We start from the raw sequence: 23,973 nt of genomic DNA, 5'->3' as shown, positions 1-23,973 counted from the left end.
TCTGTTACTAATTATTGGTGTGCTGAAACGGCGAATACCTACTTTTAATTATTTAAAAGAAAAATTAAACGTAAACAAATATTCCAACATTACCTACGCATAAAATAAAAAATATTATGGGCATATATTTTTATTTTTTTTTATTTAAAAACACGACCTAGTTAAATGAATATGCAGATAAATGATAATATTATATGTTTTGGAGTTCTGCAGAGTCAACAGCTACTTGTAACGTTTGTATTTTATTTTTGAACTGTAAAATCTAAAACAAAGTAGATGTATGGTCAATACTCGTAAACGTGCTTCTGAGAATGTACACAATGCCATCACACATGCGAATGTACACGTCAAGCAAATAATAAAAAGCATACAATTATTTTCGCCGTCATATAAAAATATTTTATAGTCTTGTTATTTCAATTTAGTACTCTTTTGGTTCACAATTGATTATTGTTTTTATAGGTGACCTGAGTCACACACACGTCCTCGGCCAAAGTAATTGATTATTTTTTTATGTTTAAGTTTGGAACTTAACCGGCTGCGATTTTGACCTCCGAAACAACAAATTGTTTTCCTATTGGGCACATCTGTTTTTAATGGCACTTTAAAATGTAGTTTTTAGTTGAAAACAAGTTTAAAATCCCTACCAAATCAGCGTTTTACTGGTTTCTCAATGATAGACTACCATATTATGTCCATACCTACGTATTATTAATAGCAGATAATGAACCAATCTGCTAGCTCTTTGTAATGGGAATCACAACATTACATTGCATTTGACTCCGGGTCGTATATAAATACAAATATTTTACAAGTTTAGTTAAATTTTATTTTCAAATATCGTTGAAAAGAATATTTTGACCGAGCTGTCAACGAAAACATCAGTAAAAATCATCCTTTAATAACACAAAACACATTATCGTTCGTCAATTCGTTAGAACTCGTAACACAAATTATTATTTAGTTTAAATTATTAAATGTGTTCGTATAAAATAAATGTTATACAATATTCCCTAAGCGCGTGACGCGATAACAAAATACGTATTTGTAACACGTAGGTATAAAATAATAATAATAATAATAAAAAAATACAAACATTTTTGATTATTCACCTACGGCGATACAATATTCAATTATATAAATTAAAATAATTTTTTTTTCGATTCGCAGATACATAGGTATTATTATAGCTGAAGACTAGAAAAATTTGGGCTACTAAACACCGTACGGATGGCATATGGCGATTGGCGGGAACGCAATGCCGTCTTGCTTGACAGCGTTCATTGTGATCGTGATAGGTTCCTGCAGGTTGACCGGGTGTAACAGGGTAGTGCTGCGTCCCGGATTCTGGATTGACTGGACCAACTCGCCGTTCAGGAACACCTTTTAAGGAAAAAAAAAACCATAAAAATTAACACTCACAATCCCGTTGAAGGATAATAAGCTTTGACCAAGGGCGGCGCTAGAGCAAAGTGTGCCTAAGCAAAGTACCCGACTCAAATTTGATGACGCCCCAGTATCAGCGCCGCCAGTCTTGAGCTAAATGCCATTTAATTTTGTTTCACCGACTTAAGTACAGTCGGCTGTCGATCGCCAAACCCACCTGGAACGAACTGATGGTGTCCGGGGCGGGAGACTTCCACGCCAAAATGATGCCATCCGGTCCAATCTGTCTGACAACGTGTAGACCAATCGGGTTGTCAGGTCCGATCAAACACCGGTACTTGTTGTCTTCGATCTAAGTACGACAAAAATGGTGAAAAACGATTTTTTTTTTCAGTTTTCCATTATATATATATTTTTTTTTGAAACGCTTTCCCTCCCTAACCACCCTAATCCCCGAAAATTCACTCACATTTCCATCTTGTACGGACTTGACGTTCCGGCCGTTCAAGTACTTCTCCACGGTTGTGCAGTTGAAGTCCGGAGCAAACCGCGTAGACGGAATCGAGTTAAGTCCTTGAGCTATCACACACTGTCTGTCCCATTTGGCGCGTTCCGCCAAGTAAATCAGTTCGTCGGCCAACATCATAATGATCTTATTCTTTTCCTCGTTTTTCGCTTCGAGCATAACCGCTTGTTTGGTAAGGTCGCAAACCGTCAGCCTGTCCGCCGCCGAACATTTGGATGACATCTGTAGAAAATCATTTTAAAAATCGAGTAATTATTTATATAATTTTGTTTTTATCATATTTCAATACTCACCGGACATTCCGATTTGGGACAATCTAAAAATCAAAGAAACGACATTTCATTATTATTACACGTGACGTTCACAAATCATCGTCTAATCAAATATTATGTATAATTATTATTTACCTTCGACGTTTCTGGGCGAACAACAAGCGCCGGCTGTTGTATTATTCGTCCTGTCCACCATAGTCATAATATTGTCGAATTGATTGAATAATGTTTGTAATTTGGGTTCGACATTTTTAGCACAACCGTCGCAAGTCTGAAACGAATAACATTAGGTATTATACTCTAGCTAATACGCACACACATCATTTGTTGACTTATAATATATTATACTAGTAACAGTAATAACCGAATTTTGTAATTGGTCACAAGCCATTTTGTAAAATTATTATAATCTAAATATTTCCGCTCTGTAGTTGCATGATAAACAAAAAAAAAAACGTTGCTATGGAAAGACGTTAAAAACGACACACAAATGTATAATTACCTTCAGCTGTTTTATCTTGGAAAACTGCAAAGCACTTAGTAAATTGTCAGAGAGATTAATTTCGTCGAAGTTCAGCTTCCCAACATTTGTCTATTACAAAAAAAAAAAAAACCTTATTATTTGTCTTGTTTTTTACTGATGTTAAGACGTCAATCTTCCAAGAACAGGGACACAAGTGATATTTTGTAAAGGAAAGTAGTAAAAAACATTTCAACGTCGTAAAAAATGTTCCACAATAAGCTTTCAAAGTCCAGTATTGTTTTTCAACAAAAAGTTTTTAATTAAAATAAATACCGACCGCCGTCGGTTTTTTATATTGTCGCTTTGGCAATTAGAAAAAAAATGCAATTCCATATTATTATGTTTGAGTTTACGGGTTTGAAATAAAAGTGAAACCTCACTAAATTTAATCAGCATTTAAGATCAAATTATAATTAATCAACCTTTTCGGAATTAAAGTCAACCATCAGATATGACTCGACTGGTATTACGTTTCTTATTAGTTATTACATAAATTATTATTAATTAAATAATAACACTGTAATAATTAGGACCGCTAAATAAAATTTCTATAAAATCGGTTAAGTAATTATTTTTTATAATTATAATTTGTTTCGTACCAGTTTGATAATGCTTGTAACTGGTTTTTAATTTTAGAAACCGAATCGTGAAATAACAGACTTGATAATTTAATCATTACAAAACTATTCACCGTTTGAAGAACGAGTTGATTTTCTATACAGTACTATTAAAATGTGAGTATATTATACTATACAGTATATTATATTATGCATACTTACGTTCACGTTTTCACATAGAAGCTCCTCGGCGGCATTTTTTGATCCTCTGTACGACAAGTGTCTCTCTAAACCATCGATTACTTCTTGTTTTCGTGATAGCTCTTGGTTCAGTTCAATGTTCATGCTTTCTTTTGCTTCTTTCTCTTCGGCCAACGCGTTTCGTAAGTGTTTGACATGTGCCTGCAGTATTAAGTATATTAGTATTTAAAGAATAAAAATAAATTAATGTTGCAGTCATTGACGTAAATAGAGGGGCGGGGTGGGGGAAGTTCAAATCCTTCTAAACTCGTCCAAGCTCAATAAAAATGTCAGCAACCAATTAGACACAGTCTCAAGTAAGGTTTATACTTTTTACTGAAATACTGAGAAAGCTTTCAGAGTTTTTATAAGGGTTAAACCTTCTTAGCCCCTTCTCTACTTACGTTAATGGTTGCAGTTTTGAGCATTACTCGGGAAAAATGTTGACTTCACATTTTTCAAATAAAATATTGACGTAAGTCTAATCTAATTTGTTAATTTAAGTTATATTTTAAATAATTTGAGTTTGGCGATTCCGGAAAGGTCAATAAGACCTTATTATAATATTATTAATAACTAATATCACCTCGAGAGTTTCTACTTCTTCTTTAAGCTCTCCGTTGGTGACGTCGTACTCGTCGATTTGTTTTGATAATTTCAAAATGGTTGTTTGATAACTTTTAGCCTAAAAAAACAAACGGCGTTTGAGACAAGCGTGTTTTTATTTTTTATAATAACTGAATAAAATGTATTATTTTGGCTGTAATACGAACCTCTAAATTTGATTTCTCTTCCATTTCGGCGTACACGGACTGCTTGAAACTGATGTCCTTTTGGAGGTCTCTTAGTTTCATTTTCTCACAGTCCAAAAGTGTTTTAAGCTGTCCATTTTCCGACTTCACTTGACACACGTCGTTGACGAGCTGCTCCATGTCGTTTCTGAGTTGCGCTTCCCGGCGAGCCCAAGACTGTTTTTCAATGTCTTTAGTTTTGATTTTATGCGTTAGATCCCGGACTTCCGTTTCCAAGCCGTGCACCCTGTCTAGAAGCTCAGCCTCCCTGTCTCGGGAGTCGGCCGATATCCTCATCCGGTTTTCGCGGTCCAACAACAATTTTTGCTTTTCCGCCAACTCTGAGTTGAGTTCGTCAATTTGTCGCTTGTACCCGTCCTCGACGTTGGCCAGTATATGGTCGGCTTGTTGCAGCGTCTGCTGGTAAACGTTCTCCTTGAGTTGCAGGTCTTGTATCTGCTTTTCGAGATCCATTTTCTCCTTCGTTATGATCCGCAACTTTTCCAGATAGTCCACGTCCACCAACTCCGGACCCGTCTTGTGCTCGATCGCTTTGACGGGTTTAGACTTGCGGTAATGCTTGCACACCACCCGCCAAATGTTCCACAACACTATGGCGGGCCACGCGTTTTCCAGCAACTGCAGTTTACACTTGGTTTCCATTTGGGATTCTTCTAGTTCGAAATTGCGCTGCTCGTATTTGTTGACCAGCGCTTCCATCGTGGCGGCGTGTTTGCGGGCTTCGTATTTTTTCGCGTCTACCTCGGCCAACTCTTGCCGCAGTTTTTCCGTTTCTTTGGATTTCTCCACCAATTCAGCTTGTAGCGAGTTCTTCTTCTCCGCAAGCGTCAAGAACTTACTTTCCAACCTAAAAACGCAAATTATCAATAAATAAAAGAACAATCACACCTAGAGCGGCACACAGTGCATGCAAGTGTATTAACCGAGACTTACTTTTGGCACCTGAGTCGGGTATCGTTTTCGGCTTCTTCGAATTCGCACTTTTCCTCTTCCAACAGCCGATTCTGTTCTTTCAGTTTGTCCACCGTGGTGTAAGCGTTTTTCAATTCGTTGGACAGTCTCGATTCTCTATCAATAGACGTGGCCAAAAGCCTTATCTTCCGGTCGCCGTCGCTTTCGTAGGCTTCTACCTTCTTCTCCAACACTTGCCAGCGGTCCTTGTAGAACGACAACTCCTTTGCCGCGCGGTCGTCGACTAACGGCACTTTGCGTTCTTCGATTTTCTCGCGGATCCTCGACAGCTTCCTGAGCTCTTCCGTCAGGTCGGTTGATAGTAGTACTTCGTTGGCGGCTTTGTCTGCAGGTAGTTCGGTTTGCGTGGCTTCCGGATACAAGACGTCTTCCTCGAAAATACCGCTCTCCTGAAGACAGTCCGCGTACACCGGTGGTTTGTGCCGGTCGTTGTGGTTGGCCTCGGTTAGTCGGCACTCGAAATGTCGGATCAGGCCCAGCACTTGTTGGATGGTCGACCGGTCTTCCACGCAGTAACACACGCTGTTGCACATTTCCATCAGCCGCTGTTTGATGTTGTCGCATCGTCGGATGTCCTGAAACACGATCGCTTTAATTAGATTCGGCCGTTAAACATTTGAGCGAAACTGTAAACCCAACCAGATATGTGTGCTTTAACCTATTTCTAACCATAATAAATGTAAAAATAAAATGCGACTCGACTCTTTCGGACGCATCCCCCCGGGGTAATACCACCGATAAACCCGTCGTGGCCTCGCACGTGCGCGTTATGGACGTCATAAAAATATTTTCATAAGGCCTACCGCTAACGTACGGACCGAGAATTGAACCATTAAAGACCGATAATCGTGGGTATAATTGACTTTTAAATCAGATCACGAATCATCCGTGCAAATTTAGAATCGTCTGCGACAAGGTCGTAATTGCGGCAGAATTGTGTCGTTTATTACACCACTCGAGGTCTAACCTATTGTGTTTGCCACGTATGTTCTGACATACACACATGCACATCAGCATATGAGCAAACTACACGAATGATGGTGTTTTTTTTAGTAGGAGCGTAAACTTACATTCAAAAGGGTTTGTTGATTTTTTTTCTTTTGAGGGCACACCCATGCGTTTTTTTTATGGCGTTACGGTGTGACACTAATTGACATTCACACTGATAAACGTGTACGGCACTAACAGCGTGAATAAGATTTCGAATTAGCCACAGTACAATATTCGAATCTCGTACGACGGTCCGTATATTGAATATCAAACGATTATTCAGTGCAAATTAACTACATTTTGTTAGGCTTCAATTGTTTCGTCGACATCCATAATATACATTTTGCTGCGGTTTAAATTAATACACTCGACTACGAATTTGTATGGATCTAATCAATTATAATACTCCGCTTATGTAAAAATTGCAATATACCAACAAGGTACACCTTTGTACTTGGCTTTTATGTGTTCATTGACGCCAGCTTCGTTCGCTATTAACATCCAATGTTGGAAATCGGGAGTATTCCGACTTTTCAAGGATATACCATATTTGTATTAATATAATTATTTATTTTTGTAGACCTGTATATTTATTTTTCTATTCAATAGTTTTTAACGCTAAATTGTTAGACATTGTCATACATTTTTTAGCCCTCAGCAAAATGTCCTTGTTTTCAATGACCTATTATCTTGCTGTGTCGTTCTTGTTTTTGTCGCAATTTATTTTTAACGATTTTTATTTTCCAAAGACACTTACCAGATCGTATTCTTGTTGATCGCCTTCGCTGCAATAATCATCGCTCGTAGTCAATGACATGACGCCGGAGTCGCTCATGTCTTCGACAGTTTCGCGGTTTTGGCTTTTTAGCTGCAACACGTACAATGATTTAAAGTTTGATTGGTTGACAATACTAATATGGCCTTACATAATATGGTATCATACATTAGATTTATCTTCAACGTACCTTGTTTGTGGTCTCAGTGTCTTCCAGTTCGAGAAGTCTAAATTCCAGCAATTCGTTGTGCTCGACGGATTCTTTGAGTTGTGTCTGAAGTTTATTGATTTCGGACAAGAGGTCATTGTTGGTTTTCGTCAAACGTTGGATTTCTCGTTTGTCTTTGCGTAGTGTCGAATCTTTGAGCTGTTGCACTTGCATGCCATTGTAAGCGCACAACAGCTCCGAATGTTTCTCGGCCAACAACGAATACATTGTTTCCAAGTCGACAATCTGAAAATGAACATTATCATAATAAGCAAACGGGTTTTCGCAACCGCATTGTTGATTGTTTTCGCTTGGTGGCATATTACCAGTATAACGCTCTGGTTATAAAGGAATTGTTTATTCTTATAGAATATTAATCTTAGCTGCTTTAACATAGGTATATAGATAACGGAATTGTTGTAATCTGAAGTTATGTCATTTATTCAAAAACCATATTACCTGGGGTAATTTATTCTCCTTATCTGTGACGTCCAAATCCACTATGATTCCTCCTATGCGGTTGGCCGCGTCAGTGGACTTTTTCCGAACGTCCAAAACATCTTGAGTTGCTGTTTTTTTAGATGAATTCGTTAACGCGTTCGCGACCTGCGAACCAAAAAATAAAAACTATTTAATGATCATTGGTAAATAACACAAGCAATTATAGGGAGTTGGTTCGCTGTACAAATTAACGTTAATTACACTAAAACAATTTCTCGTTACAAGAGGTCACAGGAAATGTACTTTATTGTCGGTGATTCGGTCAGTGGATTTTGATAAATACATAAATACATCTCTGGATAATTATCGTTCTATTTGTATAAAAAAAAAATAGTTCTCAAAAGGGCAAATTTTTTTTCCACGATAAAGAAATAACTAGTTCTAATTTACTCGTTTTCCAACAATATTAAACTAATGGTTTATTAGTTATTATTGACTTGTCTGATTTCATTGGGCATACAATTATTTCAGGTAGAAACCTAACCAAGTAGTCCTTACTACTGTCAACTTAATCAAATTTTGTGACCTTATACAATATTTATCGGTTTCAAGTGAACGATTTCGAGTTTTTGAACTTTAAGATGTAATTAACTTAATTAATTATTCAATATTATCCGGAATAAATTATGATATTTGACCTAATATCGCTTTAATTTATTCGATCTCACATAATTCATAAGTTCGCAATGATATTTTTACGACTTATATGTTATGCATTCAATTAAAAAAATGTTCCCCTGAATAATACATTTTTTATGTAAAAGAACTGCGCCTTTCCTAACTTTCTCTAACATAAGCATTTTATTTTCTATAATTTATTTCATAGAAATATACGTTTAATAATATAGTAACATAAACGTTGAATCCATTCACAATTTTAATAAAAACCGCCTACAAAACGTTAATTTCATACCTTAGTAGTAATCATAGTATATCATTTATGAACTTATAATTATTGATATTATCATCAATAACATCTTAAGATCATTTTGATAAACAAACTTTGAGATAGTTAAACAATGTTAGAAACATGCTTATTTAACCATATAAAACTGAATAAGATATTTTAACGTTTTATTTCACCCGTCTAATTGCAGTCAAGTTGGTTCAATCATTTTAGTAATATTTGTTTATGTTTACACTTGAAACTTGATACTTTCTTTTTATCGCCATCACTCTATACACATTTCACATATTTGTTTTCCCATTATAATTAATTGTTTTTCAATTATTCTTATAATATATTTTTGTGTTGACATAGAAAACAGATTTTTTTTCTTCTTTAAGATGAAATTTCAACTATGCATAATTTGCTTGTTTATTTATCTTTCATTTCCTTGTGCCATAACATATCAAAAATTCTCGACTCAATAAATACAAAGCTTTTTTCATTCGCTCCCTCCATTTCTTATATTGTCGTCACCAAATTGGGCGAACTGAATGAAAGAAGGTTAGGCCTAAAAGTGACCATTGAAGAATTTTAGTCGCACCTTTATATCGTCCACTCTTTCACAAGCGTAATAAAAATGAATAGAAGTCAAAAAGAAATTGTATGCTAATATGCGATACGAGTTTTAGGTGCTTCCTTATTTGCCGTTGCACTTGATAATAATATAACAACCTATAATAAAATCATTAAAAACATAAACAATGCCACAATGCCCACGCCGCAACACTTAGGTGCTTTTAATGAAAAACCAAATAGGCTCCTACATAACCTACTTTTCGTGGGTTCTAACTATTTGATTGTGTGTGTATGCGTGTAAAAACGCCTAAATAAATATTTCATCACAATAAAGTATGTTTGTATTATCTCGTAACGCTTCCGTTAAAAGTAAAACCGAAACATTATTTTTCGAATGAAATCTATTATGATTTATACTTTCAGTTATTATCCTTCGATAATGTTGCAACAATATTATTATGCGCTCCACATACATAATATGTAAGTAGAGTATGCGTGTGCGAACTATAATGTATGCTATAACGATAACCCGAGGAAGTGAAAACTTCAAATCCAAAGATGGGTTAACGCTATAGAAATCCGGGAAACGGATATTCACTTTAAGATGCCTAATGTAGAGAGGGGGGAAGTAAGAACCGGCAAACCGCCATTACGTGCACATGGTACACGGTGTAGAAACAATACATCAGAATAAAAAAAAAACAACATCAGTATCTACTACACGATAATAGCAAATTATGTGGAGTGGTTTTTTTTTTTTGCAAGGAATCACGAGTTTGTCTTCTACTATTTACACCGCCGGCATGGAATTAAATTAAAATGTGCTTTCGTGTTGGCAAGTAGAAGTATACCGCAACAGGTACATCGGACGAGCACGCTGGGAGAAAGCCTTTTTCGAAAGATGTGTATTAATGTGTGTAATGATAATAGTAAAACATCCGTTACGCGTATATAACATATTTACTATTATTGTTTACAGTGCACATATTAAGTACACGAACATAGTAATAACAATACATACATATATATTTATATATTGACCGCCACAACCATAAATGTTGAGTGGAAATCGATGAGAAAAAAAACATGTAAGTGTGACCCGGCACCGGCATATTGTAATGTCCGAGTACTGCAGCAGTATTATTCGCCGCTGCGTCCTGCTTTTATATGGTTAAGTATGTATTTATAGCTCAAGCACAATGATAATATGCAAAAACACATCTCTGCGAAATTATTATTATTACTGTTATCATCCGACGCTTTGGGAGATCCATAAGCTGTGCCTACTTAAATCGTTCGCAATAATAAAATATATTCACACAACTTTCTCGATCCCGTAAGGTTTTTATTTTATTTTTTTACCACAATATTAGTACCTAGCCGACAATTTTGTTAATGAATGTATGTGTGTATGTTCAAGCATAACTCTGGAACGCCTAGAGTAGTTTTAACCAAACTTTGTACACATACGACTACCCTCGCACCCCTAGTAGTGGGGATGGAAAGGTGGTGACAACTGACATGTAAAAATAGTTGAAAACGACCGATGTTAATGTTGATTCTCGGGGTTATTAACTTACCTTGGTGTTACCGGTTTGACCGTTGCATTTCGACAACTCTTGGGAACCTTCGTTGAGTTTTTTTATCTGTAAAAAATAAAACCAATATATTATTACATTAGCAAGCCAAATATTTTACCGTTATAATAATCCAATTATTACAATAATAACAATGGCTTCTTCGATTATTTTGCAGTTGGTTACTTTCGTTTTCTTTCCAATTTCGCTCGTTAAGGATTATAATTTATTTTTTAATTTTCACCTTAATTAATAGAATTTTTTTTTTTTTGTACGCGCTATATTCTATGTATGCTTGTCGTGATCCCGCCAAATATTGTGCGTTTCATGTATCGTGATGTCGCGGGCGCCCCAAACCAGTTGCTGTATCAGACACAGGTACACACTATATACACACATACACACATAAACCTATACTTTCACATCGTTCGGTCGAGATCACGTTTTACCGCTCAGCCCTTTGTCGAGTTGAGGTTTGAACGCAGACAAATTGGATCTATATAATGTACTAATTAATTACAACACCTGGTGGCAACGGTCAATCAACTCACATTTAACCACAACAGCGTCCAAAAGTGTACATAACGTACATTATGTAATCGTCGTGATTTTAGTGAACGCGTTAGCTTAAAATGGATCGATGTCTTATTATTATTATTAAACATTAAATAATCTCTCGTTAAATCGAATTTTCTTTTGTGACGTTATAGCGTATTCGTTAAAGTGGAATTTTATTCGAAACTTGCACGTCATTTCCTTTGATTAAAGAAAGTAAATACTTTATTTTGTGGTAACAAGCAACGACAAACGGACATAATTTATCTAAACTACATACATATTTAATTATTAAGCTAAATATATTTTTTTAAATTATTATTATTACACAAAGCAGTGGCAACTAATGACATTGGCTACAAATTACCATAACTATTTTGGTAATTAGTGTTTACAAAAGTATAAGTATTTACAACGCGTACAGAACGAAGAATTTAAACATACAATTATTGTTTTTTGTTTGTTTGTCTAATCCAGTAATTTCTAAAAATTGTAGTGTTTTAGGTGTGTATTTGCTGGATTTGGATCGACAACTTCTGAGATGTTGAATGGCATCAATGAAATCTGAATTAATGAATGTACTTAAAGCCTAATACTGCTATATAGGTAGTGTACCGTATAATAAGTAAGTTACGCAGTAAAAATCGAAAGTAGACAGTCGGTATAGTAGTTATACTCGGTATAACGTTAATTGTTCATTTTTTAATTATATTATTTTTATTTTTATTTTGGCCCGTTTGTACAACTTGTATATTGGCTTATATCGCCCACCATTATACTAACAGTCGACGTGTTAGGAATAATCGCGCAACTAATTAGTGTAATATGACATTTATCTTTATACATTTACATTTAACCGCATGGATTATAAGTATTTCGCACGTTTATCGTTGGGTGGGTGACCGATTCGACGAAAGTAGCACTGGTTCAGGTCCAACGCAACGTCTAAAATGGTACATACTACACAATATATATATATATAGCTGCTTTAATATGAGTTCTCGTAGACAAAGATGAGTCATATTTGAAATTGACGAATTAGTCAGGCAGACTACACTCCTCTATATTACACTACGCCACAGGAAATCCGTTAAGTCTTAACGCTTAAGCGCTACACCTACATTATGATAAATGGACGGTAACGTGCCTGCGCTTTGAGTGAAATCAAGTGAAAGAGACCAAAGTTGTAAATATACTTGTAAAACAATATATCATCGCAAATTGTGTAGTATATGTAAGCTATCAATACGCATTTCTAATGAGAGACTTAAACGGATATTATTTTTGGTTATTAATATTAAAACATGACTCGACAATAAACTGTTCGAAATTGAATTTTGATAGTTTGAAAATAACTGTCGGGTTCAAAATTTACCGAGACGTAGAATATAATTTAAAAAATAAAAACCTAAACTTACATTTACTTAAAATATAACTTCCGAAAATTCTTAAAAAATGTAAATCCTTTTACAATATATAACGACTTATAACTAATATCATACTTGATTATTCGCAGCTCGAAGAGTTTACCGGGTTCCCTAATTATTGTAAATGATCAACACAGCGATGTTTAACATGTGTGTTAGTAATTTTAAGGTTTTAACTCAGGTGAAGTCATGTGATCAACAGTCCCCCCTCATTGGTTCTATATAAAAAAAAAAAAGGTTTTTATTTCGAATTATTAGAAAAAAAACATTATTATAAACGTACATCATCAAATTTAAATAACTCTCCAGTCAGATCCGAGTCGTATATGATACGCAAGTTATCGTTCGTGATTGTATCATTCTAAACAATATTATTATTACACTTGTCAGCCAATAACAGGACAGAAAAGCAATAAACTCGACAGCGCTGGAATAATATCGTGATTATGTGATCGTTTTTTTTATGCAGTTTTATTGAGTTGAAGAATCGCACGATTCAGGCGCTTCACAATCGACTTTTAAAATTACCATCAGGTCATATTATGAATTGGACATAACTATTAAGCGCGTGACCACGCGTTTATTTATATTATATACCTATATATTATAATACAACGTTATATACATATAATATTTACTATTTATGTGCAGTCACGTGCATAATGTAATGGCAATGCAATGATTTTGAATTAAACATAACATACAAATATTATATGTATACCTTCAAAAATACCACGCGAAGAGTATCTGTACAGAATACGGATATAATAAAAAATACTAGTATTTCAGGATTTTCATTAAAGCACATCACAGCGGCCGTTTGAAATTTGATATCGTTTTCGCAACGATAGTAATTTTTTGTATGATGTAACGACAAACAGCATTTAACGACCTGACCCAGTCGCATTCGGCTAAACACACACTCGTGGTTTTAATTCGAAGTCGAGAACCTGACGTTGATCATTGTTCGGTCTAATAGTTCTAGTTATGGGCACATTAAGTAGATTAAGCTACACAAGCTCTGTATGGCTATAATAATATATTATAAAATATTTAGAATCGCGCCGTTAAAAAATTTGTCTCGAATAGTTAATTTATTTGCAATTAACCGCGTGCATGTCTAAGTAAAACCATTGCTAATTTGGCTATAATAAGAACGTGGTGTACCTGAATCGAATGTGCATCTTTATAAGAGGTGAAATAGATGACATATTTTATAGGTACGTTTTGTAATTTTGCAGCGGCAACGTTTAAAAATTTACAACAAAAATGTATTCCATGCATTTAAATAACTTAAAACATAGCAGTAAACAATTTGATCATTTGACTTCGTAATTCGTACATAAGGTTTAAAGACTCTATGATTCTATTACTGTGTATAACACAATTTTTTTAAACAAATATAATTTACCAAAACTGTGCACTATGCATTAAAATTATCTATAACAAATGGTCAATTAACACTTTTTTCAAATAAACAAAATAAATTATTTATTACAGTCCCCGCTGTAAAATTACCGATAGTTAGAAGAGCTATTCATTTTTTTAATAATCACAGATCACTTAAATAACAATCAATAAGATTAGCTGGACAAATTATAACAAGTTGTATGTATTAAATTAAAATAAATATTACGTTTTGAAGATTCTCACTACTAAACAATTACGAATAAAATATTATTACTCATTTAATACTAAAATTATGTTTTAACTCTACTTGGTACTAAAAAAATCATAACTAGTATTCAAGTACTTTTCCAAAATGAGTGACATTTTCTTTGACTACAATATTTAGCTTTCAAGTTCTTACACAAGAAATGTTTTAATTTTACTTAAATCCAAAAATTCACTTAATTAATATTTATGTTATTATGATACATTTTATAATAAAAAATAACACGACAACGAAGTGAAAGGAAACACGGTTTTTATTACCTAAAAAAAAAATCAAAGACGGCAGACTGATCTCCAAAAATCTAGGCTTTTAAAGCCTAATAATTTATAATGCAATAATTTTATATCACGTTAACAATTTAAACGTTCTTTTAAATGTTGAACTATTATTTTAAAATTTAATTGTCATTTTTTTAACATTAGAAAGGTTTACTTTGTTGTTGACTAATATTTCTTTGTAATTTTTTAAAGGTTCGTAATGAGAAATGATACAAAAGTTATGTCTTTTTAATTATTTGTATTATTATATTTGTTCAATCGTTAGTGATTAATTATTTAGCTAGTATCCTAATTTAGACGTGTTAACCTTTAACTTCTTTTAATAGATCTAAATACTACATTTAACTGACTATTAGCTCTTTGAGTACTTGAACAATGAACTCCCGTCGTTTCGAAAGTTACTCCTACACCCGTAAAACACATTCTCCCTATTAACTGTTTCAATATACAATAACGTTTTAACAACAAACATCAGGTAAAGTATATAAGTATACATATTAACAGGGAATATAATTAGTTTAGGAAACTACCATTACATAACGAGGACACAATAAACATATACTCAAAATATCAATAAAATACTAAAAAAACTAAAAATTAAATATTTCCAATGGTTAAATAATTATATGGTTAAAAGGTTCTTAGGTCGTTTTTCATTAATTATTCAAATTATAGCCGTAGGCATTATAATGAAACTATGAACTATAGAGTATAAAAATAAATTTTCTTCACGTGAAACCTAAACAGATGTGAGTAAAGTTTTCTAAATTAACGTAATACTGATATGGTCAAGCGACTACGCAGGCGCGTGGTTTAACCAGCGACATAGGCATTATGTATCCGAATATCTCTCTCACTTATTATTAATATTTTACACACATCACTCATCTGGTACCTATAATATTACTATTTGAAATGTAAAAATTTAGAAGGTATTACATAAAGTATAAGGATATACGAACTTTAATAATATTACCAATTAATTGTGGAACGACATTAGCTCAATTGGTCATGTCGAAAAGAGTTAAATTAGATTTGAATAGTTAGATAAAAGTAAAAAATCAATATCGACAATTAATTTGTAAACAACAATTTATATTGTAAGTAATATAGTATTTATTTTTTGTACTTTTGAGTCTTTGACCCTTTTCGGAACGACTTATTTAAACATAAGTAAACAGTATGAAGCTTTATGGGCAAAACATATATTGGTTAAGTATCTGGTATATATTACAATGACCCGTCAGAATTCCATAGGACGTAAATGGAAATTCGTTAGATCATCGTGACACCTAACCTCACCTATGGTTCCTGTATAATATATTCCTGTGTAATATAGTAGGGAGAATGACAGTATTGATTACAACACATTTATAATCAATGAATGATGTTATTTTGCCATTCCAACGGTGTCGGAATGATTTTCACCTCATAAGTTATTAAACATACGACCGTTTGTTATTATAATAATTCCTTATATTGTACGCTCATACACTTTCTGTATACGTTTTGGTAAAGGTAGGACTAGATTAGTAATTCCACGTGTGTCTAATATTTTGGTTTGTTAAAAATATCTAACGGTAGAATGATGCGTACGGCTATTGCAGTTGAATGAACTCCCCAATCGCTGTATCCGAATTTAATAATTATTATGTTCAAATTAATATTTTCTTCGTGGTTTATTTATATTTAATAGCGAACCGTAAGTTTTAACGTAACCGGTTCGTCCGCAAGAGCCTCCGGGTAAAGTTGTCATAATTGCATTATTGTTATTAAACCGTTTGTGCATGTGCGACAGCCAGTGGACCAGTGAAAGTATACTTACTGAATGTTCAGAGAAAGTAGCTTCAGACTGTTCGGCAAGTATAAGGTACCTTTTTTATCATTATCATTATCGCTATAGTTATACGTTATATATATATATATACATTATTACTTAAGCATACCAGCATACACATTCTTGAACTTATATCGACGCTAATGGTTTTCAAAGCAATCATTGGCCATAACCTTCACCTTACCGCAGTATATATTATATTGTACATTGTTATGTTTTGTATTTAAAAGTTATCTATACATAACACACGGTTATTTATCAAACTATCTTCATGTTAATCTAGTCTCGATTCACCAAACGTTTTTAATCGACGGTCAAATAAAAAAAAATACCTTTACTTTCGTTGAAAATTAACCCCACATTATCGCTAGAGTAATAAATATGACTTGGCATTTTTAAATTATATATTTTTTTCAATGCGGGAGAGTAAAAAAATATATTATACAAAATGCTTTCTATCGTATTATGTCGATGGCGTTAAAAATAAAATTACATAACGTGATTAAGAAAAATTACATTCTAAACTTTTAGACACGAATAATGGTGGTACATCTCGTTAGAAGCAACTCCGTTTTCATATTTTATCGAATCAATTAGTCAAGTTGGTTTTTCTTTATAATTTCACTAACGTTTTACCTCTAGCTACGTTAACAGCTCAACGCCTAAACAATTGAGATTCAATTATAATAGTAAGTATAGGCCGTATGGGTACCGACAATCAAACGTGTAATTTTTTTTTCATAATATTAGTTATTGTTTATTTTCAACAATGATTTCTAAAACAACTAATTATAAAAGAAATTACAAAACAGTCTAAAGCTGTACTCAACGTTTTATTTACAATGACTCTGAAAGCTCTGAATTAGTTATGGACCGATTGTGTGCGGCGCCGATGAACCTGTTTTATTTTTATATATGAAACAAACCCTTTAAGCGTTATACGTTATCAATTGTAACGAATTGATCGCGTGTAAGAAAATATGTTTTGTTTTAAATAAAATAAAAAAATCACCGGAAGCGTGAATGCGAGGCTTAATCTGATTCGATAGCCTTATATAATAGATAGATTGATAGATAGATTAGAAAATAGAATACCACTCACCAGGTCTTTGACTCGACTTGAGTTTTTACTCGAAGAAGATAGTTCCCCGACAGACTCCTTGATCATCTGCAAACAAAAAAAACCAATAGCATTAATACATGTTATTGTTTATGTGTAATATATCCATTACGATTAATTTTTTGTAATTTAAATAATGTATTCTAGTATAAATATTTTACATTTTTATTGAAGTACACAATATAACAGTTACACAAAATAGAAAACGGCACGTGCAACACAGACTTTACGCTGCCTAAGATGATTGACATGTTTTTTTACCAACGGTATTTTCCTTAATATTTTGACTCCATCGTGTACCGACTACCGTATTATTAGAAAAGTAGAATTTAATTATGTAAATTAGACGCTCGGTCAATGTAATATTTGTTTGTTTTCATACAAACAAAAATGTACAAGTATTGTAATGACACTTGACTACGTGCCAACGAATATTAAAATGACATTTACATTTACGAAGACCAGTTAATAGACTCTAATTATGATACTTGAAAAACAAAATTACAATTTGTTTAAATTGTACACCTAGGTCTAAGAAAATATAGTGGGAAAAAAACATAAAAAGTTTTGATGCACAGCGGCGGCATTATTACTTCTAATTTTAGACGTGGGCTATGAAATTTTGTTTTTCCAAGATCCGACACTGTGAACAACCTAAGTATTCTCTAGATTGAAACGAATTAATTTTATTTAAAATAAATCAGTTTGTAAGCAATGGCAATTTGCATAAATTACTATTTAATGTTATCTTAACATCAAATGTAGTATAGTAATTGAAAAATAAAAACAAGTTTTTTGAATTTATATTACCTCGTATTAACAATATGTATTAACAATTATCGTATTTACAAATGTTACCAATTTGCTTGTTATTTTATTTAATAATTACAAATAATAATTTGTTCCAATATTAAGTCGGTAATAATTAGTTCATATTTTAGTTATAATATGTGCGTAAGAAAAATATTTGAACTTATATCAATATATCATAGAAAAATAAATTGTTTTAGGGCACTTACAAATAATAATTATTAACACTTTTTTGTGTAAATGTTTATAAAAAAAGTACACCACATCAGAATACCACACTAGTATACCGCACAAGAAATTCGAAGGTTAAGTAAAAAATATTAGTTAATTAAAATATTTAAGACCAGAAAGCGACTAGAAAAGTATGGATATTATAGGATCATTAAATATATAACCAAAAAGTGTTATCTCGAATGTCATCAGACAGCTAAACAGCGTAAAAAAAAATATATATAGTAGGAAAATAAATAAATTAGACGACAAGATAATTTATATTAATGTTCGTTTGGATTCTATCATGCGAAAACGACTAATGATTATCTTTGATGTATTGTTTCAATAGGGTTTTCGTCGATAAGAGAAATGTATAGAAATCGTGAGGCTGAGCTTGTTCAGAAAAAGCAGTATACTAAAGAAGTGTATTAAATTATAGTAAAACTGAATAAATAATTAAAATCTGCGATCAATTAAAAAAAAAAATACACTCGTACGATCAAGTGTAATTAACAACTTAACGCGACCAAGTGTTGTTGTAAACAAGTTTTCAAATTTCAATTATATTTTGATTAATGGCCGATAACAGTTTAAACTGTTATAAAAATTATATAAAAATGATAAAATTCCGTTATAACAAAAGTTCTAATTTATTTTTATATTTGTGCTAAGGTCGGATGTTGGAGGTAACGTTCGGGAGTGGTTAACACAACAGTTGTTACGGATTTAAATTCACTTCGATCAAACTTCTATTAAAAAAATCCATATTGAAAGTCACAAGTAAGTATTAAACGCATTATTTTGTCGTTTTGTTAAGTCAACGAGCAGTGAAAATATAATTATACCATACCGGAGAATAGCTATCCACGATAATAATGGCTACCCGGGTGTGGTTTTGTCACTGGTAATGCGTTATTAGCCATAGATTATGAATCTGCGGTTAGTCAACGAGAAATGATCAGCGGCTTCTAATGAAAATCAAATAACACTGAATAGCTAGTTCAGGGTCGACGCTTTATGAGTTTCATCATCAAACTTAAGTTAATTACTCGTATAAGAGTCTAAATTTGTTGAACCTTATTTCCAATGAAATTTTTTATTTAATCAACTGTCTCATTGTTTTTTTTCTTTTTAGCACTTTATCCGTATAAAACAAATTCAATTCTACTCTTTTTATATTCTTCTATATAGATTTTGTAGTATTTTCACTGTAAAGTCCTTTTTACAAGAAACAAATACTTGTAATAATACAAATTAGTATTGTTGTACCCGCGCCTACTTCAAGCAACGCAATAAACCGTGTAATAATGCAAACTTCTATAATTAACGGACATTGCCTGTAAGACATTTATTCTCAAACTGCATAATCATCTCAGACGCTTTTTTTAACTCACGAGCACAAATGGTTTTTTTTTTTAAAGCGATACGCAATTCACGGATACAGGAAGTAATAAGGAGGAGGTATTTGTATGAGCAGAATTTATTATACATCTAATGTCAAAGCTTTCCCCTTGCAACTTTCTAATGCCATCAGATATCGAAAGGATATCTCCATAGGGTAAATTTGAATGGAAAATCGCAATCCAACTCGTTGTTATTATAAAATGTACACATCAAATCTTTTTTTTAAGTAACAAAGGCGTGACGTACATTTTTGTTTATCCAACAACCCGTTAGGACGTTTGATGTTTGTGGTGAAACAGAAACAATCTATTGTAAGTAGAAATCTTAGTCCGGATTACACTGGACAGAAGAAAATAATTTCAAGTCAAGCGAGACTCGAGACTTTTTTTACAATAAAATTAAGTAGATCCCTTAATTTATATAAATGAAATAAACATAATATAAACATCATTCAATCAAGTATAGAAAACTTTACATTATATTTACTGGTCTCAACCCGCTCTGCAACCAACACTGATCACTAACTTATTCAAAGCTCTGTAGCTTTACATAAGTCTGAACTTTGTAGTTCAGAGCACCAAGTATGAATAATGTTATAATTACCATAAATTGTACATATATCATATGTATTCTATATATTTTTATTAAACAGAGTTGTTTAAGTCCTGAACTTTTTTATAGTAGGTATAATTTATGAATTTGAGTCCAACTATTGTTTTTTTTTGTTTTCATCGTGGAAGTTTTGCCTATTTCAGTTATAAAACTCAGTATACAGCCTCGTGTCTCATCCGCCGAATTAATGTTATTACATATCATAATGATGTATGGTAAAAATATGTATAATATAACTGCGTACATCTCACACACGACAAGAAGTTTAATTATTTTCCTGAAGTTGAAAAAGTGGACAGTGTGTTATCAAGTGAAATTATCGTTACATAATCAGCGTGATGTATAGGAAATTTAATATATTTTACATTTGACTTTAAAGGTGTAAATCATTAAGAATTGCAAATTACTACAATATAGTATTGACTTTTATGCGACGCGAATACCTTCATCAGCTATGATTTTTTTCTATAATGTTGTATTTAAACATTAACTCGAGCAACCAAATTAAAACAGAACCGCCAACATACAACATTAATAATGTTTATCAATCAGGAATCATACTACAATGTAGTTGAAATTTTAGTTTAAATAGGCCTATTATCATTGTAAACAATTTCAACAATTTAATCAATTTCTATCAAGTGTTAAAACCTATTTAACCAAAATAAAAAAGGAAATTATAGCATTGTAAATATATTTTACGGTTTTTACGACAAACAAAATAACACATTAAAACGAATAAGCTAAAAATGTAAGTAAAATGTGATTATCAGCAGTGATTTAAACGCCAGTGAACTTGTTTACTGAATGTACTAATTCGGTTTAGTTGTAGCTAATGTATATAGTAATATAATAGTGTTCCGTTGAAAAATAACGTTTCGAAACACTTGATGGATACTAAGGTAAAATAAAATACGAAGCGTTTTTAATAATTAATCTCGTCCGTCAACGGTAACGGAGCACGTTACGATAGCACTAAGATAACAGCTATTTTAATGAGTTTCTATGGCGTGTATTATAATATATTATTATGTATATGATAATAATTTACCGTAAACATTAGTCGAAAATGTAACATGGGAATTTTTAGAATTAAAGCTTTGTTTTTTTTTTACATTTTTTATTTAATGTTCACGATGCAAAATAATAAACAATGCCATCTTGTAAGTACTACTACTACTACTACTAATACTAATAATAATAATAATAATACTAAAAATAATAAATGTTAACAACACCAGGGTCACGTTCCCTCGCGAGCTATGGCCAAACATATCGTTGTCGTTGTCGTTTCACACGAGAAGGATGTGCCACTTATCACATTATACCTACTCCTGCACACGGCCCCCGGCCTACTATATAAAATAATAACCAGCAGCTTGGTCCACTGACCCACCTGTGAGAGTGAATTTCCCGTTACCGGTTTTGTCTCTACCTTCCTTCCTCATTACTGATTACACCTAACAACAACATCCCCTTGTCATCAGAATCGCTCAAACAATATTCCGTTGAGTATTTCTGTTTTGCGAGCCATATGAAAAAGTATCGGTTTGTTATGATGGGATTTTTTTTATTGCGTCTAGACCGATGATTGCAGCTATTTAACAGCTAGACTGATTTTTTTATAGAAACACTAAACTATTACAGTATAAAGATGATGAGAAACCGTTCTTGACAATTACTACTTTATGTGAGACGGCAAATTGCAGAACATTTTCTCATACCTTTTTACACCCTCATGAGATTATAAAATATTTTCCAATGTCCGAATTCGACAGGTGTCTTCAACAACTTTGAAAATATTGTTAACCTTATTTGCCCCAATATTGTTCTTATTTGTAAGGATGTATTTTTTTAAAATAATTGCCGAACGCAATTTTAATGTGTATCGATAACTTTTTTTGTTTTAATCTATAGTCATAATTTTGTATCTAGGAAAACCTGTAAAGACTTAAAATAAATTAATAAATTAAAACATAAAAAACGCAATTTATGATGGTTTTTATCGATATTTAATGTTTTTTTTTTACCATCTATAAGATTCGCATCGACCGTTTTCTTTAGTATTTTATCACTTTCAGTCATAACAGTTTCTACTATGACGGTCTCTTGTCCGCTACTATGCATCTGTGCTGGGATTTTTATCAAAATATTTTCTCGATAGAAAGTTAATGATAATAACGAATGTGGACCAACGAGCGACGACCGCGATCCGTTCCTGTTAATACCACAAGGTATCCAAGAAGTGTGTAGCCAAATTCGCCCCAGTCAGATAGCGTCGGCGGCCCATTTACCATATAAGGGGCACCTTATGTCCCAGATAGCGTTTAAATGTCAAAGAACAATGCGCTAAATCAGTAGACTGGTTGTTGGCTCGTCCCCTTCCCGGCGTTATCGCGCCAAAAGATTATGCCAGTAACCGGCTGCTGAAATTTCAAAACGATAGGTATTATATGTGGAACGCGTTCGTACGAAAGGAAGTGGTTGTACAAAACGAGTTACCCGTCCGTTCATTCGGAACACGGAATAATAATTAAACGGATCGACGTTTCCCTCGATTGTTTTTGTACATGAATGAAATCGTAAAGGAAAAATATGCACATGTGTTTCCAAACGGATTTGACCGTACACGCGTTTATAATTTTTTTTTTTTTCAAAAAACATTTCACAAAAAAAATACCGGAATGTCCACCTAATTATACTAAAAATGTCGTTAGCGTTTGTTTTTTATTCGTAATTGCGAGTTTTTAAATATATGATTTGTTTATAGACGCGGACGACACAATTTCATTTACACTTTCGTTTTGGAAGAATTCTATGATCAAATATTATTGAAAATGTGATTTTCCGTACTACATTATATTTTTGTATTTCTATTATTCAAATGATTAGTTATAGTATTAAATATGTATATATATATATAACAATAAACTGTTTATACATATATTTTATTTTTAACTAGATGCAAGTGAAAACATGTGACACGTTTATTTTTGGCTTATACATTGATAGATAAATACTTTCCTTTTTAAATGTCGTAAAGATGAACGACTAATAATTTTTCATGCATAATGTTTATAATATTATACTCGAAATAGTTTATCTTATATTTAAAATTTGCAAGACATAGCTATTAGGTTTCATTATCACTAGTCATGGCTTTAACGTTGCAGGACACTATCAGAACGATTAAATTAAAATAAAAACGTTTTTGATGTCTGACTCGAGATACAAAAAT

General features: G+C 32.8%; 1 protein-coding gene across 2 annotated transcripts in view; it reads right to left on the bottom strand.

Annotated features, from left to right (window-relative positions):
• Positions 1-806: 806 nt before the first annotated feature.
• The window catches only part of LOC126833467 (putative leucine-rich repeat-containing protein DDB_G0290503), a 39,218-nt gene continuing 16,051 nt past the window's right edge, over positions 807-23,973 (bottom strand). For both annotated transcript variants that reach the window (XM_050564828.1, XM_050564829.1), the window contains 15 exons: positions 17,679-17,744; positions 10,808-10,873; positions 7,721-7,867; positions 7,244-7,507; positions 7,036-7,146; positions 5,250-5,863; positions 4,278-5,163; positions 4,091-4,189; positions 3,487-3,666; positions 2,687-2,776; positions 2,320-2,455; positions 2,206-2,228; positions 1,856-2,134; positions 1,604-1,738; positions 807-1,383 (listed from right to left, as the gene is read on the bottom strand). In XM_050564828.1, the coding sequence (XP_050420785.1) occupies positions 1,216-1,383; positions 1,604-1,738; positions 1,856-2,134; positions 2,206-2,228; positions 2,320-2,455; positions 2,687-2,776; positions 3,487-3,666; positions 4,091-4,189; positions 4,278-5,163; positions 5,250-5,863; positions 7,036-7,146; positions 7,244-7,507; positions 7,721-7,867; positions 10,808-10,873; positions 17,679-17,744 (3,264 nt within the window). In that variant the 3' untranslated portion in view covers positions 807-1,215. The remainder of the gene's footprint in view (positions 1,384-1,603; positions 1,739-1,855; positions 2,135-2,205; positions 2,229-2,319; positions 2,456-2,686; positions 2,777-3,486; positions 3,667-4,090; positions 4,190-4,277; positions 5,164-5,249; positions 5,864-7,035; positions 7,147-7,243; positions 7,508-7,720; positions 7,868-10,807; positions 10,874-17,678; positions 17,745-23,973) is intronic.

The sequence above is a fragment of the Adelges cooleyi genome, unplaced genomic scaffold (assembly GCF_023614345.1).
Source record: "Adelges cooleyi isolate 19-005CV unplaced genomic scaffold, UGA_ACOO_1.1 ACOO_flye_CR_arks_rails_tigmint_CR_PRNA_2, whole genome shotgun sequence".
In the NCBI taxonomy this organism is placed as follows: domain Eukaryota; kingdom Metazoa; phylum Arthropoda; class Insecta; order Hemiptera; family Adelgidae; genus Adelges; species Adelges cooleyi.
This window is presented reverse-complemented; position numbering and strand designations above follow the sequence as displayed.